General features: G+C 38.7%; 2 protein-coding genes and 1 long non-coding RNA gene across 4 annotated transcripts in view; 2 read left to right on the top strand and 1 right to left on the bottom strand.

The window, feature by feature from the left end:
* Positions 1 to 11131, top strand: part of LOC113128174 (sodium/potassium/calcium exchanger 3-like) — a 44777-nt gene extending 33646 nt beyond the window's left edge. Inside the window, exons 7-17 of the mRNA XM_026303284.2 lie at positions 288 to 362; positions 2002 to 2027; positions 2123 to 2176; positions 2264 to 2394; positions 4906 to 5066; positions 5515 to 5785; positions 5900 to 6066; positions 6794 to 6908; positions 7058 to 7170; positions 7561 to 7626; positions 8334 to 11131. Of these exons, the coding sequence (XP_026159069.1) occupies positions 288 to 362; positions 2002 to 2027; positions 2123 to 2176; positions 2264 to 2394; positions 4906 to 5066; positions 5515 to 5785; positions 5900 to 6066; positions 6794 to 6908; positions 7058 to 7170; positions 7561 to 7626; positions 8334 to 8486 (1332 nt within the window). The 3' untranslated portion in view covers positions 8487 to 11131. The remainder of the gene's footprint in view (positions 1 to 287; positions 363 to 2001; positions 2028 to 2122; positions 2177 to 2263; positions 2395 to 4905; positions 5067 to 5514; positions 5786 to 5899; positions 6067 to 6793; positions 6909 to 7057; positions 7171 to 7560; positions 7627 to 8333) is intronic.
* Positions 11132 to 11962: 831 nt separating this feature from the next.
* Positions 11963 to 17746, bottom strand: LOC113127977 (uncharacterized). The gene is made up of 4 exons (XR_003295491.2): positions 17580 to 17746; positions 16853 to 16952; positions 16659 to 16758; positions 11963 to 12541 (listed from the first exon to the last, which is right to left on the bottom strand). It is a non-coding gene; the product is annotated as an uncharacterized LOC113127977 (long non-coding RNA).
* A 38-nt stretch (positions 17747 to 17784) lies between these two features.
* LOC113127976 (ras and Rab interactor 2) overlaps positions 17785 to 21628 on the top strand; it is a 29515-nt gene continuing 25671 nt past the window's right edge. For both annotated transcript variants that reach the window (XM_026302956.2, XM_026302957.2), the window contains exon 1: positions 17785 to 18090. The gene's annotated coding sequence lies outside the window, so the exon portion shown is untranslated. The remainder of the gene's footprint in view (positions 18091 to 21628) is intronic.

Consider the following 21628-nt stretch of genomic DNA (forward strand, 5'->3'; position numbering starts at 1 on the left):
GCATTGTGGGCTCCTGCATTGTATCTGATTATATAAAGATGATAAACACACCACCTTTTCTACGTAGGATGGTTAAACCTTGCAGTTGACTTTTTCACTAACAGTGGTTCAGGAGGTCACTTTAAGAGCTCCTCTGTTTACATCAGTATGCTAATGATATCAGAGGCGTTTCTCTATCACAGGGCTGCATTAACTGCAGCAAGGCCAGGTATTACAATAAAAATGTATGAATTGATGCTGTATACTTATTTTTAGAACTGTGCGTATCTTTTTTCTTTTTATTGCAGGCAGTGAAGCTATCTCATTGGGCTCTACTCCGTGATTCCATTTATTACACATTCTCTATCGCTGCTCTCATTGTGGTAAGATATAACAGATGTACGCACAAATACACAGGACACATGATCACATGCATTGATTGCATGAAAATGGAGAAGTACTTACACTGTCACGGTAAAGTATATTAGGCTAATCTGAAAATGCAGTTAAGGCTCTCAGCTTTAGCATCATTAGCCTATTTGGACCTTCTGCCTCGGCCGTTTTAACCAGTGTAGATTTAGATTTAGTTTATAGTTTTTCAATCACAGCAAACCTCCATGTAGTAAAGTGTGTCTATACAGCGTGTGTAGCGTGTAAGTATTATGAAAGACTTAAGGTGTAATACATTCTTACAGTGGTGGAAGAAGTACTAAGGTCCTTTACTTAAGTAAAAGTATAAACATCACAGTGAAATAATACCCCATTACAAGGAAAAGTCTGCATTCAAAATTTTACTTAAGCAAAAGAACAAACAGAAAATGGAAATACTCAAGTAAAGTTTTGTACTTGAGTAAATATATTTAGCTACTTTCCAACACTACAGTTTAATTTTTAGCAGGTTTTCATTATGCAGTATATTCAACCTGTAAAAGGGACAAAAAGGAACTTAACAGGTTAAGATCCATGCACCCGTCATCTACTACTACTTATCCTGCCACAGCCAGTGTCGCGGGGGTCTGGAGCCAATCCCAGCTGACACTGGACGAAAGGCAAGGTACACCCCAGACAGATCACTTGTGTATCACAGGACTGCACAAGTTAAGATTTTCCTTACGAAAAACATATAACAACCCACTAATATGTGATTGAATTATTCAATAGCTTCATCTCAACAAAACGCAACAGTAAAGTTCCACTTATTTTATATGCTAACACATATTTAATAACGATCCAATAATATATTACATGCATATACAAATATAATGCTGAATGGGGCAAGTACATTTAATTGTGATATTTTATGTACAGTTTACTGATATTGCATATGTACTTTGAATTAAGTGAAATTTTGAACCCTAAGTTTTTGATATTGTGTTATCAGTACGTTTACTTAAGTCAAGGACATGAATATTTCCTCTACCACTGAAAGCTCTGCTCACATAGATTTGTATTACGGTAAATGTTTAGAAAACATTTTGCACTGCATGCTAGCTGTTAGTATCACATTAAAGTTGTTTTCATTTCATATATGCTAACTGCTAACAGTGCACCATAAAGATTAATACCGAATGTTGTACACAGTATATTTAGTTAGTATGTAATATGGAATTGGATAAAACATGGTCAGATATCTTAACATGCCAGGGGCTAGAAACATGTTCTTTTATATCATGCACACAAAAAACAGATTAATCAGGTATTATCCATGCTTTTATATGTACATTCATTGTGCTGCTTGCTACAGAAGAAACCTTATATATGACTGCAAAATAAAAAAATACACATCTGTGCCTGCAGTGCTTTTCTGTCTCTAAATTGCTTTAACTTTAATTAAACATTGGAATTAGTTTAAAAGTCATGCCTCAATGTTTTTGGTGCTGCCTGAGCTCTAGATTGGTCATGAGCTCTGGATTGGTCATGCCCTCTAGTGGAGTAGATGTAGAAATGCAGAAGCTATTTAAGCTATTTATGTCTCCCATACCTATTTTTTTTCTTTGTCTCCTCTTTGTTTGGCCTCTTTAGTTCATCTACGATGAGAAGGTGTGCTGGTGCGTAATATTCATTGCAGTTTAATCAGTAAATATGTTTGTTTGTTTTTTTAAATTCAGAATCATTCTACAAATTTTACTGACTTTGTGTGCAGGTGGGAGTCTCTTGTCCTGATTCTCATGTATGCGGTTTACATCCTCATCATGAAGTGAGTGTCATCCTTGAAATGCTGAATAAATAAACTGATTGGTTATGGTACCTAACTTCACTTCACTCACTTCACTGTCATTGCTAGATTCAACAACAGGGCACAACGCTACTTTAACCGACGAAAGAAGAGCTCTGTGAATCTGGCTAATGGGCTGACAGGAAGCACTGACCTGGATGATGTCACATGTGATGCTACTGCAGTCCTGCTCAAGACAGGTATCAAAGTCTGTTCTATTTCTCCCAGGCTTTGCCCTCTATCAGGGCTCTGCAAGTTTTTGCTGCTGATCTCACCACACTCAATTTGCGTAAAGGCTGCTGGGACACCACCTCTCATCTATTTTTATTCTGCTCCATGAAATCAAGGATGACTTTACCAAGACATGTTCTGTGCATCAGAACTGATTTGATTTCCTGTTAATGTGTGGCCGTGCTGTCTGACTTTGGGCAGTACATTATCATACAATAGCAGAGTTCTGAGTGCTCTCTTTGTATGAAATGCAACAAATATATCCCTTGTTCCTTCATTTGTCAAGAAGAACTTCCCCAACATGATGAAGCAATAAGCAATAAGGTTTCAACTAAAACTTTTAATGTACACCTCTAGATGTTTGAGAAACTTGGATAAATTGAATATCTGCTGGCAAACATGAGCTTATTGGTACAGTGGCTGCCTTGTTTAAACTCAGTTCTTAAAACCAAGGTCAGTAGTTGGCCAGCTGATCATTGCAGCCTGGTGCAGCTATATGCATCTGGGTCAGTGGAGTGGGGGAGTTGCTTTCAGTGTCTTATGTAGCATAAAGAAAACCAATCCAGGGCTGCTGCAACATCATTGTCCTTACTGTTGCTTTATTTCTTCGGTCCTGGGACCTTAAGGGACTGTTCTGACCTCCCAACACTTCTGCATATTAATCTTGTGTTTGCAGGTTTCTCACTACCTTCAATGTTAATATGCAGTATGAGGCAAAAAATAGAAAATAGCAGTTTGGGATGATGGCTAAGGTTCTACTTTGGCACAGCCTGCTATGTCAGCATGTTCTCCATCTGATTCTCTGCCTGATGCCCCAGAGACAACCAGTGGCCTTGGTAACGTGTTCTCTGGAGTGTGCTGAAGAGGCAGTGAAGAGAACCTGGAGTGGCAGGTGGTAGTTGGTTGGTGGATGTTTGCCAGGATGTGATGCAATAAAAGAACCTCAAGGAAGTGGTCTTATATATTTAGACACCTCTCCAAAAGGACTTTGGCATCTTACCCTACCATAACATGGTTGGTGGTCTATGGCCACAACAGTTTCAGCCACTGATAAGAATGAAAAAGGTGACAAACAAGGGCACCATTAAACAATTGGTGTAGAATACTGATAGATTTTGCACATTTATTGCAATTCAGGCATGGAAAATTTTTAAAATCATGTCCAAAAGTAGAACCGTGTGGACAAATTGAAACTGTGTCCTGATATTACAAGCCAACTTGAAAAGGTGTTACCGAAACTGCACATCCAAGCCACAGTGCCCATTCTAATCCTGTTGTCAGATCCCATCCCTGTTTGTTAAGTGACATCTATCTGGCCTTGTGTGTGTTCTAAACTGCAACACATGTACAGGTTTAACTGAAATTTGATGCCTGTGCATACAAGAATAACATTGCATTCATGTAATATTCAAGTCGCAAAGTTTGCTATTTTTAATAGAAGCTTCTCCATAAATGTTCGGTAAATTTAAGCCTTTCTCATATCTCCACTGACCCCATCACTGTTGTTGCTCTCCTCTTCAAATTTGCTGGTCTGTGAGGGAACAACACTGAATGATGACAAAAGCCTGTTGTCAACAGGTGATATGTGTAAAGGAGTGAGATAAAAAAACACCACATGATTTCTGATCAGACTGTCCTGACAACAGTTGCATGGTCAGAAATCAGATATGCATCTGATCCAGGAGCACATATGAAGGTGGCCCAGAACCCATTTGAAAAAATCAAATTTGATTTGTTCACACATCCATGAAAAGATCAGATCTGAGTCACATGGAGGGAAAAAAGTAAAATTCACTTCAGCACATAAATAGCTTCTGTTACTGATAGTGGCATCAGTGATTTTTGAAACAAGATTAATTTCCAGTATGTGCCAAATACTAACGGTATGGACTAAGTAAAAGTGTCTTTTTGTCACTGATGCAGAGACAATCTACTTATTATATCATTACATAAGTTCAGCAGGTACCTCATCATTGACATTCTACATTCTGTAGAAACATATAGAAAATACATCCAAATACAAATTAAAAAAAACATCTGGGATTCCGTGGGCTTCCCCCTCTGTATGGAGTCTGCAGGTTCTGCTAGAGTCTCAGTGAGTTTCCAGTGTGCCCTATTTTCTTTGAACAGGAAACTCTAGATTCTGTACGGGTGAGAATATGAATGTTGGTTATCTGTCCTCATGTGTTGGCTTTGTGATAGACTGCCATGTTGTCTCTAGCCCAATAGGTTTTGCCTCAAGAATACTGTTCTGCTACACAGCTGATATATTCTATAAGTCGTCCTTTATACACATCTTACATACATAATATTAGCAAGATCATAAATTGTTTCCCAATATTATTTACAAGCAGCGGAATTTTAACAAACACCAGTGAAGAAAACTGAATGTAGAAACAGTATAAAACCTTTAAAAATAATTTAAAGCTACATTACACATGCACTACAATCAGATGAATATTGTCTGTTTTTTCTTTCAGCTAACTTTCACTGTAAGCCATCTGTGTTGATGGTAGATGAGCTACTGTCTGCATACCCCCACCAGCTGTCCTTTTCTGAGGCTGGCATGAGGATCATGATCACCAGTCATTTCTCCCCCAGGACTCGCCTCACCATGGCCTCTCGCATGCTTATCAATGAGGTACAAATACACCAAACTATACATTGGCTTACTTGTATTGTACACGAGTACACACAATTGTACTTGTATTGTATGTTGAATTAAATAGTTTTACGGTGCAATGCTGCACTGAAATACTGCAATGCTGCCCTCGAGAGAAATATAGTTTTCTCAGCTCTCATTCAGCCAAAACCACAGACTTAGCAAAACCACAAGCTAAATAACTCTGATTGGGTACATCATAAGATGGGTGTCCATTTTCTTTTGGATATTTTAGTACAATATTGACTCTCAGACACCTGTCTACTGCAGATTTCAGTCTGGATACAAATCTACACAAACAAATGTGTGCTTTTGCCAGAAAGGGTGTAAAGAAAGCTTTCAGAAGGAAGTTGTCCAAATGCATTCAAGGAACTATTGCATTTGTATCTTTACATTGTCTCTGATAATGTTCCATAACTACTTCCAGAGACAAAGACTGATCAACACTACAGAGACTCGAGTCAACCGCATAACCAATGGCGACTCTGACGCAGCAGCCAGGCCTCAGGGAAGGTGGGGCCTGGAGAATGGGATGGGCAGAGCAGAGCAGGGCCTGAACGGGAGGTGCAGGCTTCAGCGACTGGAGTCTGGGAATGAGACAGAGAATGAAAATGAAGATAATGATAACAATGAGAACGATGAGGATAGAGACGGAGAAGATGATAATGGTGGCCCACTGGTACCTTTCAAAGTGCCAGGTACAGCTAGATGACGTTTTGATATAAAAATGATAAAGTGTTCCTTATTGTTTGTTTCCAGACTAAAATAAAGACAGCATCATGGCTGTGCTCTCCCTTTCTCTCTCTGTACAGCTGGGGCGTGTAACAAGCTGAAGTGGGTGACTATGTGGCCACTGTCCCTACTTCTGTTCTTAACCGTGCCCAACTGTTCCAAGCGGCGCTGGGAGAAATGGTTTATGGTCTCCTTCCTCACAGCCACAATCTGGATCGCCGGCCTCTCATATGTCATGGTCTGGATGGTTAGTCAGTTTCATTGACTAACATGTTGAAAAAACATCCTGGGCTGTATTAAGTGGATTAAGAAGAAACACCCTGAGTTGAGGGAAACTTTGAGTTTTCCTTTCGAGAAATGGAAACTAAAAAGAGGATCTAAAAATTCCAATTACAATGAGGATCTAAAAATAAACATATATCTGTGTGATTTCACATTTTGCTGCCAGCAGCACTTTGTCCCCATCAGGTTACATCTGAATTCATTTCAATAAATGAATGTAACAAATAGGATTCCAGCACTTTTTCAGCACAGTGGACTGTGCAGAATAAGTGTTAACTTTTTGACTTTTTTTCTCCAACTCAGACTCTTTGCCTCTTAAAGAGTAAGCTATCTCCAATCAGATGTTCTGAAACCGAAAACCAAGTTTTCAAGTTGAGAGTTAACTTTATAAGTTTATTGAGCCAGCTTTGTGGAATACCACAATTGGTTTTACAAAATGCAAGAAACATGCTCTTTCTGTAAGACAGACAGACAAACTGAATCCTGGACAAAGCTGCTGATCGATCACTAAATTCATTTGAAAATGTGAACCGTGAAGAGGAGCTGTCTGAAGATACACAAAACTTACTTACTATAGAACTGAAATGTAATTCCACATGGAAGCTTGGTTTAATGGTGATCTCATTTGATTGAGTGGACTGTTGATTTTATATAAAGGACAGTGTACTGAGATGAAGTCCTTTTGGTTTCAGGTGACTGTGATTGGCTTCACTCTCGGCATCCCTGATGTCATCATGGGTATCACCTTCCTAGCAGCAGGCACCAGTGTCCCAGATTGCATGGCGAGTGTTATTGTGGCACGACAAGGTACACTCACATGCATCAATACACTCTGCTAAGACAAACCACAGGAAAATGAAGTCAGTATTTTATCTGTTAAATGGCTGTTCACTGCAGAATATTTATTGTCTCCTGCCTGAACACAGGCCTTAAGAGTGTTGTTCTCCTTGCCTCAGGTCTTGGAGACATGGCCATCTCTAACTCTATAGGCAGTAATGTGTTTGACATCCTGGTGGGCTTGGGCCTGCCCTGGACTTTGCAAACACTTTGCATTGACTACGGCTCCAAAGTGAGTGTTCCTCATCAAAAGGAGATTCTGCTGCACTTAGGGCAGAACAGAAATGTGTTTATGAAGGACAGAAAAAATTTTCCGTAATATTCAGCATAGTGATGTAGGGAAGTTTAAAATTAGACACAGAAAACATGCACGTTTGGGCACAGTTTATCACCTTACTCGGAAAGTCTTACATGTAAATTGTCATGCTGATTGCTCTCAACACGAAGGAAACAATTTTAGAGCATGTGAAACTGCATACTGGTTAAATACAAGATGTAATTCTCTGTATATCAGGACAGAGTAACAGCCTGTGCCCTACTTCTTTTTGATGATGGTTTTTAAACATGTATTTAAATCCATTGAGAACCTTGACAATATAACATTCTGTGTTTGTCTCCTCAGATCCATCTTAACAGCAGGGGGCTCATATTTTCTGTTGGGCTCTTATTAGCCTCAGTATTCTTCACAGTAAGTACTAGACATTTACAAGTTACTGAAAGGGGCCATTCTGGTGGTTCAAGCATATCTTTGAAGTTTTGAATCCAACCACAGACATAGATTTGTGTAAGTCTAGTAGGATAATGTCTCTACCAACTTCTAGAAAAGAACGTCTGGAGATTCTAGGTCATGGTGTGGTATTCAGTTGCCACCAAGCATTTTTCAGTACCCCTACCAACATTTTGGCCTATAATCACAAGACATACGAGTTTTTCATTGTGGTTCAGTGGAATCCTTTTCACAACATAGTGTTCTATAGACACAGAGTCAAAGAAATGAGACAAACAATAGTTCAGCCAGTATCTATATAATAGATTTATTTAAATATAGAATATGTACAGATGATGTTAATGGCTATCAAGTCATCACTCCCCACAAAAAGACACTGGGGGGGTAACGATAATAACTCTGATAAATCTTCTGCCTTTTCCATGCTCGACATTACCTTTTGGTCCCTACCAACCCTGAAACCACTCCAATGCACTTAAGTCCAACTCTGAAATTTGTGGCATGACATGTTAGTCTCTTCTATTTTCAGCAGCTTCAGTTTTTCCACTTCATACTCCCAGAAAGCAAAAATGCAGCCTTTTATTGTGCATTACCTACAATGCTAATCTCCTTTGCTGTTTCTTTTTGTACTGTACTTTCTTCCACTGACACTGATTCCCCACCTGCAGGTTCTTGGTGTCCATTTAAACAAATGGACTCTGGATCGGCGACTGGGCTTGGTCTGCCTTGTGATGTATGCCATCTTTTTATGTTTCTCCATCCTCATTGAGTTCAATGTTTTCATCTTTGTCAACCTTCCCATGTGCCGAGACATACATTGACCTCCCTCTTCCTCTACTTCTTCCTCTGACTGATGGAGGCAACCGTACCTGGCTTCCAGTTTCTTGGCACCTTGGAACCAAGCCCTACCTTTGATTTTCTCAAATAAAAAATACAGCTCTGTATTATTTATCTTTGGTGCAATACACACAAGAGAGAGTGGACACTGGGAGTCTGGGGGTTTTGGTGACCAGACAAGAGGTGTAAAGAGAACGTCCCAGCAGCAGAGATTGCTGCCAATCATCTAAAGAACCAAAAGGTTGGCGTGAGTGAACATGACTGTACTAACACCAACAGTTAGCGCACTGTTGGTGAAGAAGCTGCTACTGTACCTGACTGAGTGTAGGAAAGAGAAATCCTGCTCTAACAGTGATTTTTAGCTAAATTGTTTGTTATTCTTTGTACAAGTTTGGATATAAGCACACAATTATGGTATTTTGAAGCAAAAACTGTCTTTCTCTGTATATATTTGTGGATTCTTTAAGTACTACTATTAGACGATATAAGGAACTCTCTTATGCACAACTGGATCAGTCTTGCAAAGCTGAATCATCCAATGACAGTGACAACAGTGTATGTCTTTAGGGATTTGGTTTGCCAGTAACAAACTCCAAATGCTTTTACATGTTTTACATGATCAGTACCGATCAACCTAGCATGCTGTACTAAGCCACAGCTGAGCTCTTGCTTTGCACTGACGGGAGAATCTAGATATATAACACTATACACATCAAATCTATTCTTGTTTGTTATTCTGTCTCACTAAAGACTTAGTAGATATGGGCTTTATTATTCTTTATAAAACCCACTTGAGAAAAGAATCCCCCTGGAACTCACATCCAGCACTGTCACTTTATGGATTAATATTATTCTAGCATAGCAAGCAACTACAGGTACTCTAAATACATAACTACTGAAATTAAAGCTCCCACTAGATGGTAGACCTCTCGTGCTACATAAAAAAATTAGTTTCTCGTGTCTCAGTTGAATTTACCGTTGTTACTTCGTAAAGCCAAAAGTATTTTTAGAATAGGAGTAAGTTGTAAAATTGGACTTAAGAGCCAGCTTGAGTGCACAGTGTGCGTGTGTCTGTTTGTGTGTAGTGTGTGTCAGACTCTCGAGGGGAACCAAGGATACCACTGTTACTGGGAAGACATAATCATGATTTATTTATGAATTAATTTATTCAAAGATCATGTCTAACCTCAAGTTTCAGCCCTTTGGGTCATGTACAGTGTATTAAACGGATCGCTGTCCACTGTGTGTTGACAGAGCTGTACAATGTACTGTATCTAATATATAATCTAAGTACTGGAAACTGACTTGATGTTGTTTATATTTAAAATGTATCAATTTTGTATAGTTTAGACAGATACTGCAACATTTGTATACTGGACAAGTTGCTGCAGAGTTGTGTTTTGGTGAGATAAACTGAAAATGCTATCTTTATCACTGGTGCTAACATGGGTGGAAGGATAATCCCCCTTGCATGTTAAATTAGTGACAGCTAAGATTCACTTTCAGATAAAAGATGAACTGCATATTAACGGCACATGACCATTAAACTTTTAACAACATATTGTTTTAAAGACACAGTGCTTGAACATTTGTACTATCCCTTGTATTTGAGGCTTCAAAACCAATGCCTGTGGCCATTCTCCTGCTTGTATTTGAGCCAAAAAACACCTTTGTCAACAGTATTGCCACTCTGTTTCAGCATGTGTTCAAACAAAATGTATAAAATATGTATTTTTCTTGTATTTTATTTTTATCTTGAAAGTTTCTCATTGATAATTCTTAATGAAATTGCTAATTAAGTAAAAGCACCATTTGTATGTGTTAATGCTCTGCCTGCAGCAGAAGAGGGTGCTGTAGAATTGTGCTAAACTATTAGAGATGGCTGTTAAGTTACACACATGATAGAACGTGGTTTGAGTATATTTTCTTGTAGGCTGCATAGACACAACTATTGGATGGTTTGCATGCCTCTTTCATATTTCAGATCATTTTTTGTGTAATTTTAATGCATTTCCTAGATCAAAAAGGCACTGTCTTGATTTATGCTGTACATATCAGAGAGATATGCTATTATAAACACAGATGTTGGAGTAACCTCTGATGATTATATTTGACATATTTACAGTATTTAGAATGTAGGCCTACAACAGTTAGTTTCCAGGTAAATGTCATTTATGGTCATGTCTTTTATTTTTGCTGAAGAGGACCTCTGAGCAGAGCCCAGAGGCAGAGAGTGATACACGTTGTTCACAGTGGTCTTCTTGCAATAAATTGATTTACATATACATACTGTTTTCCTGTGCCCTTAGGAGCTGTGTGCTGGACATATGGCTTCTTCTTCTTCATTATATCTCTTTATTTAGACAGTAAACTGAGACAGACATAGAATAGCCAATATAATTCTCTTTCCTGATATGGAGACCGAAAAACCCTATGTTGTGTAAAGCACTTTTTAATAAGCTTGATGATTTTGATACAGTGGTTTAAAAACAACAGTGATTATGGTGTCATTAATAGAAAGTTTATTAGTTCTATAAGGGTTAACTAAGTAATGGTAACTAACTTTAAATCACTGCTTCACAGAATAACAGGCCTCCCTTGTTTGGCCATTAAGATGATTTGTTCCCTATTCTTATTACATGTGCTGTCATAAAAAAGCTTTGTTCCATATATGCATTTGTGTTTTATGTGTGTGAAATATGTTGCTGAATGGTCCATTTTGTTTGCCAGCCCCTTCAGACTCTTCCTGATGAGCTCAAACAACACAAATGAAACAAATGACCTTCAGAAGATTCTTTTCACAATGTGGCAGCCTAAAACCTGGCTCTGTTAAAGCTGCGTTATTGATATTTTTGTATGAACACCTTGTTAAATATCTACTGTATGAGATAAATAGCATATATCAGGATATTTTTCTTTATTTTTTTTGGTTTTGTTTTGTTTGTAACCCACAACTTTATTATTTTGTTTCACTGTCACCGTTCTCAATACATTGCTTCCAGCTGTAGCAGGCAGCTGTTTTCAGCAACAAAGCTGTAGTAAAACCCCACTGTGCACTGCTTGTACAGCACCAGACTGCAGTTAACAAGCAGCTGATGAACATGTTGAGGCAGTGGATAAGAAGTCAGTAGTTTTCCAGGACTTGGTGGAGACCATGGACTGTATATAGTGTCTATGGTGGAGGCCAAAAACAGAGCTAAAAGGAGAACAAATGCTGGGCAGAAACTACCTCAAATAAATTACCTCTATGGCTGCTGAGTGTGTAACTTCATGGTGCTGACAAGACAGACAATTTAATAATGTGGTAGTGCTGTGTTTGCAGCTGTGTTGTCCCCAAGTTGCTACAAAAAACATGGCTTTAATAGCTTATAAAAGACTAAGAAGTTAGCTACATCCAAAATCCCTATTATATAGCAGCAACAGTATGCAACAGTGTCCGAATTCATAGCATTTGAAGTGACATTTGTAGATAGCTAGAATTTCAAAGAATTGTTCGTTGTACAAATTCACACACAGCCTTAGGTAGTGTGAGTGGTTGGTGGGTGTCACCGCTGGGGACCACTGCAGCTCTGAGTTCCCCTGTCGATTAACCTGGGCTGCAATATACCCAGTTACCATTTGCAGCCGCAAGGAGGCTGGACAGGAGTCTTGGTGATGGAGAGGCTGTGCACAGGCAGTGAAAAACATAAAAACAAAATAGTTTTAAATAGTCTCAATTCATCCTTCCACAATTTTAAGCCTTAAAATGGCCTTAAAACAGAGCAGAAAGTCTTAAATGAAAAAAAAATGAATGTCTTCCTGGGTTTTTTGTCCCAATACAAATACTGAATATAAATATTAAATCAAGATACATTTATTGGAGATGCAAAATGAAGAATGCTTTATGCTTAAAACCAGAACCATGAAGCAGATGGGTGCAGGTGCATACAGGTGGCCAGTGCAAACGACAGCTCTTCAGTAGCCTGGCATCGTAAACAGACCCAGGACACCCAACAAAGATGTCGAAGAACTTCCCCTTGTGGTCAGTGGTGGCCTGCAGCTGGACAGAGTAAAATAGCTTCTTGTTAAAATAGCATCAAGCGTCATTTGCTGGTGGTTTGATCTGGATGTGACAGCTACCATGCGGAAAGCTGTAGACCCAGGCAGCTGGGCAAAACCTGCTCCCACTGCCTCCAGGTCATTCAGGGTGGGGAAAGTAATCAGCTTCTTCAAAATACCAATGACTGCCCTGCTCATTCTGTGCACAATGTCATGCACTGTGAACTTTAGGATGTCAAAGGCCAGTGACACCCCCCTATGTGATGCTGCATGGCCCAGCCAGTAGACGAACACCAGCACCTCAATATCTTTTTCCCAGTCATGGTCAGAATCTGACTTCAAAGCGGCAATGAGGGACGTGATGGACTGTCATGAAAACCGGAAGTTGGGATGAAGGTCAGATCCATCTTCAAAATGGATAGGTCTCGCAGTCTGTAAATAGTTTTTTTTTTTTTTAAAGAATATGTATATATTATTCATTTATCTATATATTCTATCTTTCTTTAATATTTATTTAGGCTATGTATATATTGAGTGCATTCATATATATCCAATTGTGTATATGTGTCATGAGCTGGAGGAAAAGAGAGGCGGTAGGACAATTGCAGGACAACAAGCTTTATTCCTCCTGGGACTTCCAGGGCAAAACAACAAACACAAGAGAACGGGGTGAGACGGTAAGCTCCCAAGACCGGGTGAGACAGTCGGGACTAAGAAAGACCGGGTGAGACGGTCGGGACTAAGAAAGACCGGGTGAGACGGTCGGGACTAAGAAAGACCGGGTGAGACGGTCGAACTGAATAAAGACCGAGTGAGACGGTCGTCATCAAACACACTATCACTCTGTAACACCAACTAAATACAACTAATGCTTCGGCAGGGAACAAAGGAAAGAGGGAGGTATAAATAGGAAGAACACAAGGTGATTAAACACAGGTGAAAAAGATAACCAATAGACAAAAGGTGAAACCAATGAACACAAATAACTAAAGTAAAGCTGCCGGGAACCAGTGCCAGGGGAAAAAGGAAGTCTTTACAAAATAAAGGTTCCCCGGCAGGAAGTCCCTAAGGGGAATCATGACAATATGTATTCATTTAAGTTTATTCATCGATTCATGTGTCTTGTTTCTCCTTTGTATTTTTATAAGTATTCATTTGTAACAATAAATTACTTTATTTTGTTCCTCCAAATCAGCCGCCGTCAGTTGTTGTGTCTGTCTTTATGTCTTTATTCTGAGGTCAAATTTGCTGGCTAAATAGGTGATTATACTTATGTTATTTAATAAATATTTCAAGTGCTGTCGATGAAGACGTGATCTGCAAGCAGCTGACCAACACATTCCTTGAGCTGTTGATCCAATCAACATTAAAACACAGAGGGGGGCTTTCCAAGATGGCCAATTAAGTAGACGCTTACTGCCAAGATCAAGAAAAAAGTAGCCAATCAACTCAAAGTGACAAGAAAAGATCACTGGAAAGCACCAGATCAAAGCTAATGGAAAACAATCCTAACAATGCCAAGGCAGGAAAACCCCAGTGATAACTGTCATGATTATACAACAGCTTCCTTAACCTTTGTAATAATAGAAAACATGTCAGACAAGTTTCCACCCCTGCCTATCACCAAAAAAAAAAAAAGAGCTGTACTGCAGACGTCAAATTGCAGGTAATAAAGTACGCAACAGAAACAAAGTTTGCAGTGAATATTGGTATTCAGACAGCCCAACAGATGAGGTGGACACGCTGGTGGCTCTCCAAATACCCAAACTGTTCTACTTGTTGGAGCAGACTTTAATGTTACTTTGAATAATACAGTGGATAGATGGCTCCCAGGACAATGGTCAACATATAAAAAAAGTGAGAACACTTACGGAAAAATTTAACCTTAGTGATATTTGGAGGGAGAAATTTCCAGATGATAGATCATTCACTTGGAGTAAAAGGTCAGGTTCCAGGTTAATATCCAATAACATCTCCAAAGATAGAGTCACTGTCAATATCCTTAGTGATCATACAACACCCCTTAGTGACCATAGAGCAATCTATGTAGATATTCAACTCTTTAAACAGTTCCCTGCTAGAAAAACTGGAATTAATAAACTGATTACGCATTGCTTGAACAAGGTTAAGAAGGAAAGTCCTACTGCACAAATTGTGAAGTTTTTAAATTTGAGGCTGGCAAATTCTTAAGACAACACTCCATCCCTCACTGTGGATGAAATTGCAAAATCCATTGCTCTTCTTAAGAACAACACATCTCTAGGTACTGATGGATTAGTTAAAGAATTTTACAAAACATTTTTGGATCAGCTAGCTCCTTTTTTATTACAGCTCTTCACTGATGGTATTGGAAATAGTGCTCTTCCTTCAAGTCTTAAGCAGGGGCTTATTACGCTGATTCCTAAACCTAGCACGTAAAACTGTAGACCCATTTGTCTGTTTAATAATGACTGCAAGATTATGGCTTTAGTACATGCCAGGAGAATTAAAGACGTTCTTGATATGATCATAGATAAGGCACAGTCTGGCTTTATGAAGAATAGGCATATCTCTAACAATATCAGACTTGTCTTGGACATTCTTGACTATTCTGATTTAATACCAGATGACACCTTTATCCTCTTCTTAGACTTATACAAAGCCTTCGATACAATAAACATGAATTCATGTTTCTCACATTAGAGAAATTTGGCTTTGCTAAGTTTTTTGTAAGGCAATCAAAAAACTCTTTAAGCTAATGGCAACAGCTCCATTAAAATGAAAAATTGCACCACATTGATTTTTTTTAATTTTCTTGCCCCTAATATTACGAATATTGCTAGACAAGGGAAATCCACAGCAGACAGAGAAATCATTATTGGTCAATTTGCTGACGATACCATTTTCTTTAAAAATGCTAGTTTTCCTAAAATTGCATCTAGCATTGTAAAAACACAGACACAACCCGGCTGCCTCCATTAAGAGACTATTGTCACTGTGATAATTCAATTATAAATTGGTTTATACCATTTGAATCGTAAGGTTTACTGCTTTCAAATGATCTTTGGAAATACATTGGGAAATAGTTTCGGGCCCGAATGCGAGCAGTAGGGTTTTAACAGGTAGCAAGTATAGAAACAATGCATTAAGCATTGAGGCATCGTTTTTTAATCAAATCATCGGCCTCTGAATCACAGAGGTGGGAAGTAACGAAGTACAAATACTTTGTTACTGTACTTAAGTAGATTTTTCAGGTATCTGTACTTTACTTAAGTATTTATTTTTCTGACGAGTTTTACTCCATACATTTAAACACGAATATCTGTACTTTCTACTCCTTACATTATCAAAACAGACTCATTCCTTTTTCAACCTGATGTCGACCACAGATGACGACACGACATAAAAGACGTAACTAACAAGAGGGAAATCGAGTGAGTGTACAGGTTATATTAAAGCGAAAACCTGCAATGTGACATGGAAGAAGAAAGGGATCCAGGGAGCACTGGCGAGTCCTATGACGATGCAGCAGATTCAGAAACGCAAGACTGAGTTTTGCTGAGTTTTTTACTTTTTACTTTTTCAGACCCAGTACTTTCTTACTTTTACTTGAGTAAAGGAGTTGAATCAGTACTTCTACTTTTACTTTTTTCACACAAGTATCTGTACTTCTACTTAAGTATATAATGTGAGTACATTTGCCACACTCTGTTAAATGGAAATTGAATTGAATTGTGAAATGCCTAAAGAATCCCACCTCTAGTGCACAGCACAAAGGCTTACTTGTCCACCGGCTTAACCACCCAGCCACCTCGTTACTTTTTGGAAACTTCTGAACTGAGAAGACAAAGAACCACAGATTTGACTAGGTCTAACTAATAGGTTCAACTGTTGCCAGGGAGAGGGGAGATGCAGCTCCTCATATTGAGGTTCAATAAAAGGTGGACGGCTGATTCCTAGAGCCCGTGGCAAATCTTTTTCAAGTATGACTGTGTTATCATTACTGCTTTAAGGGAAAACAGCTACTTAGTCTACAACAATGTAAAGGAATAGATAAAAATAAAAAGATCAAAACACATGACTATGTAACACAATATAAACCAGAAAAAAGGTGTCTAATATGTAATAATTTCACTCACATTTTGCGTCTCTCCTTCCTTATGGTCTGGTCCACATCGGACTGAAGGTCTCAATGCTCCTCTGCCTCCTGCAGTTAAAGGTGTGCATGTTGATATGAATCTGTTTAATCGAAAGAAGAATATAACATTAACACCGTGGGCATAATGCCTGACAACAAACAATTATATGTATACTATAATGTGTGTATACACACCACGTGTATAGAGGACTCTGGCCTTCCTTGTTCAGCCAATGATCTCAACCCCTTCTACAGTCATTGGGCTGGCCAGGCTAATTTCGATCCAAATCAAACACTGAAAAGTAGGCTACTGTCAGATTAAAATATTTTAGCCAAAGTTAGAAAGAAAAAAAAAACAAAACAATTTTTATGGTGTGAATAATAATAATAATAATAATAACTTTATTTATAAGGCGCCTTGGGAACAGCAAGAGCTGACACAAAGCGCCGTACACCAAAGCAAAGAATTTCTATACATATATATACACACACAGATATATATATATATATATATATACACACATACATGTACATATACATACACATACGTAAATAAGAATTTTAAAAGTAAGTTAAGAATTTTATAAAATAAAAACAATAAAAATAAATAACATTAAATAACAATAAATAACATTTATTGAGCTTGTAAATGACCAAGTATGAAACCAGAGAATAAAATAGCTAAAGTTAGCCTCGTCAGGTCTCCTGAAATAGTTAACTAAATTAGTGTTTCTGCTATAAGAAACAAAAAACAAAACAACAACAACAACAACAACACAAAGGGTGCACATTATTCAGGCACTTTCCCCATTGTGGGACAAATAAAGGTTTTCTTATCTTATCGTATTTAGCAGCGAGACATTGACATTTCTTACATTTTACCAACTTTAATATAAATATTTTAACAAAGCATTATTATTACCAACAAAACGCTGAACGCTGATCTAACGTGTACGTGCCATTTTTCCACGTCACTTATGTGGGGCCCGTATCTGTTGTCTTAGTTTTGGGCCACACCCACACACACACACACTACTCCCACCCGGGCCCAGTAGTGGTTTGACTTGCTGATTATCGGCAACGTTTTTCGTATGTGGACCGATTCTGGCGCAGTTATTTATAATCTCATCGAAAACCACAATCAGCCCCAAAAAACGACTGATACGTGTGTCCTCAGCCAATCAGGCGGAGGCATCAGATTACCACAGTCGTCCTCCACCTCCCAGCTGTCTCACACCTCGGTGCTCCAGTCCAAAACCGGTGTCTGCGTCTCTGTCCACCAGTTAAACCATGTAACTCACCGAGGGAAGGGGACATTGAGCCTCCTCGGTGTCACCCGAAAACCGAACAAAACGGCAACAAAGCGACGCACCATGAATTTTCCCCTCGGAGCTTAAACTGAGTGAAGTGGCGTTCAAGGAAACGACTTCAAGGTGAGTAACGATTACTTTCTTCTGTGGTAACAGCAAACTTTCATAACAGAGATGTCGAGTACTTTTAGACACCCCGACATTTACTTTAAAAAAAGTTCCTAACTAAATATTTTCTGTTGTCTTTATCTAATATTGCCTGATTAGAAGAAGGATAAGGTTCGTGTTTATTGTTTATTCTTCGGGGGGTTGAAGTGAAGTAAATAGACTGCATGAAGGCAGTGGGAGGCACTGAATCATAAAGTTAGAACAAAATAAAACTTGAAGTCTTGCACATTCCTGCCACGACACGGCAAAGCAGGTACAGCCGCGCACTAGTGAATAAAAGATGACTGCTCTGCGGTAGGATGATGATCTGGATTGGATTTACAGACTCATGAAAGATCTGGCAGTTTCATGAGATCCAGTTCAGTTTTACTCTCTCTGTAGAGTCCTTTCCCTTCTGTAGCTGTAAGCTGTTGGAGTTACCTTCAAGCTGATTGAACGAGCCTGAGGCATATTTAGACAGTGAGTTCACACACGTTTTGCATAGCTACACTGGGAGACGTCTTCCCCTGTAAGGGCTTGTTGATTTGTGTACAAGAGGAACAGGTTTGTAATTCTCACAGTAAAGCACAACTCTGTGAAGTTACTACTACTATGGCAGTCAGAGGTGGCTATTTAGATTCAAGAAGTGCTGGTGCAGAATTTGTGGTCCGATTTATGGCAGGGCTGAGTCTGACTTTGCAGCAGTGTGATAGATTTCCATTTGAATAGTATTTTAAGCTGTGATGCTAAGACTGAGGAGAGTAGAGATAGGTTGTCAATTGGAAATTCTATGTAATTACATGTTCAACAGTTCATATGCTTTAAAGAAGTGGTTTGGCCCACTGCCCTGTGACCCTTACACATTTTTTTCACTTAGCATATAAATATGTTGAATGTGACCCCTTGACTTGAAATAGATTGAACAGGTAAATTTAATTTCACTGTGAACTAAATAAACAAATGATAAGAACAGGTATGAAACATGTATTTAAAAAGTATTTGACTTTAATATGGTAAGGGTGTGATCATTTCTCTGTAAGCATTAAAAGGGGATAATAAACTCCCATAATATTAAAGCTACTTGTAGAATTAGTTACTGTCACTAATAGTCAGTCTGAATAAAAAGATGTTATTTATTGTCCAGGTTTTACAAATAGTAAACACAATAATATTAGTAAAATAAAATGCACTCTTCTGTCCAGCCACCTATTAATTTTCATACAGCCTCTTATTTATTTCACAGGTTTGCTTTGACAACAGCTCCAGCATTAAGAACTTGTGAAAGTGTATACAGTGGCAACATGTTCCAGCTTCTCCTGCCTATTTTTCATTTTTCTTAGACTTTCAAAAACATCTTTTACATGTCTGAACCTGATTGGGTCTAACACATATCACATTCTTCTGCCGCTCAAATCTTGTTTAGAGCTAAGTTTTTTCTAAATGAACTCTTAGATAGTGTTTGTTAATATGATAAAGAGGGCGACCTCTTAATTTAGGCTTCTTTAGAGTTTATAAGATCAGCTTCAGTGCAGATCCAAGAGCTTCTGGCACAGGGAGTGAGTCAGCTACTGCTGTGAATCAACAATCTGGAAGGCAGCAGAGAGCAACTGGTTCTTAAACTCACTCTAGAAAAAAAAACAAAATACATATCTCCTCTATTCTAGCCTGGTATTGACAAGCAAGTTATTTTTCATTAGAATACCTTTCTGTGAATTGCACATATGAGAGATGCCATCTTGGCTGGACAGGGAATAAGCCACTCAAGTTACCAGTTGGAGAGTAAAGCGTCCCATTGAGGCATGTCAACACTGTACACTTTCACAGGGGCAGCAGTGATGTCTGCTGTAATCCTGCAGCAGGGCATGAAATCAAACACGCAGTTCACCTGCAGAACCCCTACACTGTAGCTCTGTTTATTCGATTTATAAACTGAATATTAGATGCATGCATGAAATCAGACATAGTGGTACAGCTTTTCTGACCATAAACAAAGTTCTAAAATGTAAAATTATTAGTTTGTTTTGTCTATTGGACAGAGCAAGGCTAGCTGGCTTCCTTTGTTTACAGTCTTTGTGCTAATCTAGGCTAACCAGCTGCTGATAGTAGCTTCATGTTTGCTGTATGACAGGAGAAGTGGTATTGACACTCATCTGACACTCAGCAATAATGCAATAAGTATTTCACAACTTTACCTTGCACTGTTGTCATACATATTTGTAAGGAAATTTACAAAAAAAAACAACAACAACAAAAAAAAAAACATACAATCTAACTATCACCCGATGAACCTGGTGATTTTAGGAAATCAGGGCTATATGTCACCTGGTTGATAATCCAGCCAGGGTTGAGCTTAAAGAGTCCAAATCCATCTTCTGATATTGGTTTATCCGACTTCTCTTCCGTTTCTCTTTCAAGACTCAACAGTAACACTGATAATCATGGTAGTTACAATATATTCCATTCATTTGGAGTTTCCCAGTCTATCATCTGCATCTTGTTCCCTCTTCTTCTTTTTAGAACTGAAAAAATAGAGACATCCACCTCAATCCTTGGCTTGATCTAATGTTCCTGGTACTAATTTAAATGGGAGTAGCCCAAAGAAAACAGCCTCAGGCTTTTTTAAGGTGACCTTTGGTGTGGAAAGTTGTTGCTGGGCGTTGCTTGTGCCTGACGCACTTTCTGACCATGATTTAGCCCAGTGCCGTTCCTTATTGTGTGTGAAGTTTCATTTGTTTAATGGTGATTTTGAGCTTTCACATGTTGCTATAGCAAGACGCTTAAAGCTGTGATTAGAGGTTAGACTGTCGGTCATATTGGTGTTTGACTGACAGAAGGTCCACAAACTATTTGTGGAAAAAGTAATCCTACCCTTCTATCCTGTGAGTGATCAGATTCCTGTACTGTGAGTTTAAAAAGACTCTCCTCTCTAACCAAAACAACGTGGGCCAGTCAGCCAGTTCAGCTGAACTCCATGAGAACCACTGACCCACATTCTACACTGTGGCTGCACATACTCACACATAACTTTGGGGGGGGGGCTTGATTCTCTTTGAAGATTCTGGTCAACACTCTTTAACTGCTTTAGTCAAAGTCAGTGTAGCTTTTAAATTCTCTCTTTCTATCTGTGCAACAGTGTTTCCTGTAGGGTCTAAACATGGCCTGCATGTGGGAGTTCTTATCAGCAATGGGTTTATGCAGTTGCCTGCAGCCCCCTCCACGTGCTTTGCTGCCCTAACAGCAGCATGGAGCCCTGTTAGGCTCACAACACTCTTCACTGCATCTCACAGCTGATACAATAAGCAGTACTTCATGTTGTTTTGATAGTTACTGTAAACAAGCACCATTTTTGTTTGTTGGGTATGTTTTTGACAAGGTGGAACAGAGAGAGGGTTGGTAAAAATATTAGTTTCATCACATTTCTACCTGTTTTACGGTCCATTGTAGTAATGTTGATTTATTATTGTAGAATTTAAAATTGGGATGAATACAATATAAACTATCTACATGGCTGCAA

The sequence above is a fragment of the Mastacembelus armatus genome, chromosome 1 (assembly GCF_900324485.2).
Source record: "Mastacembelus armatus chromosome 1, fMasArm1.2, whole genome shotgun sequence".
Taxonomy (NCBI): Eukaryota; Metazoa; Chordata; class Actinopteri; order Synbranchiformes; family Mastacembelidae; genus Mastacembelus; species Mastacembelus armatus.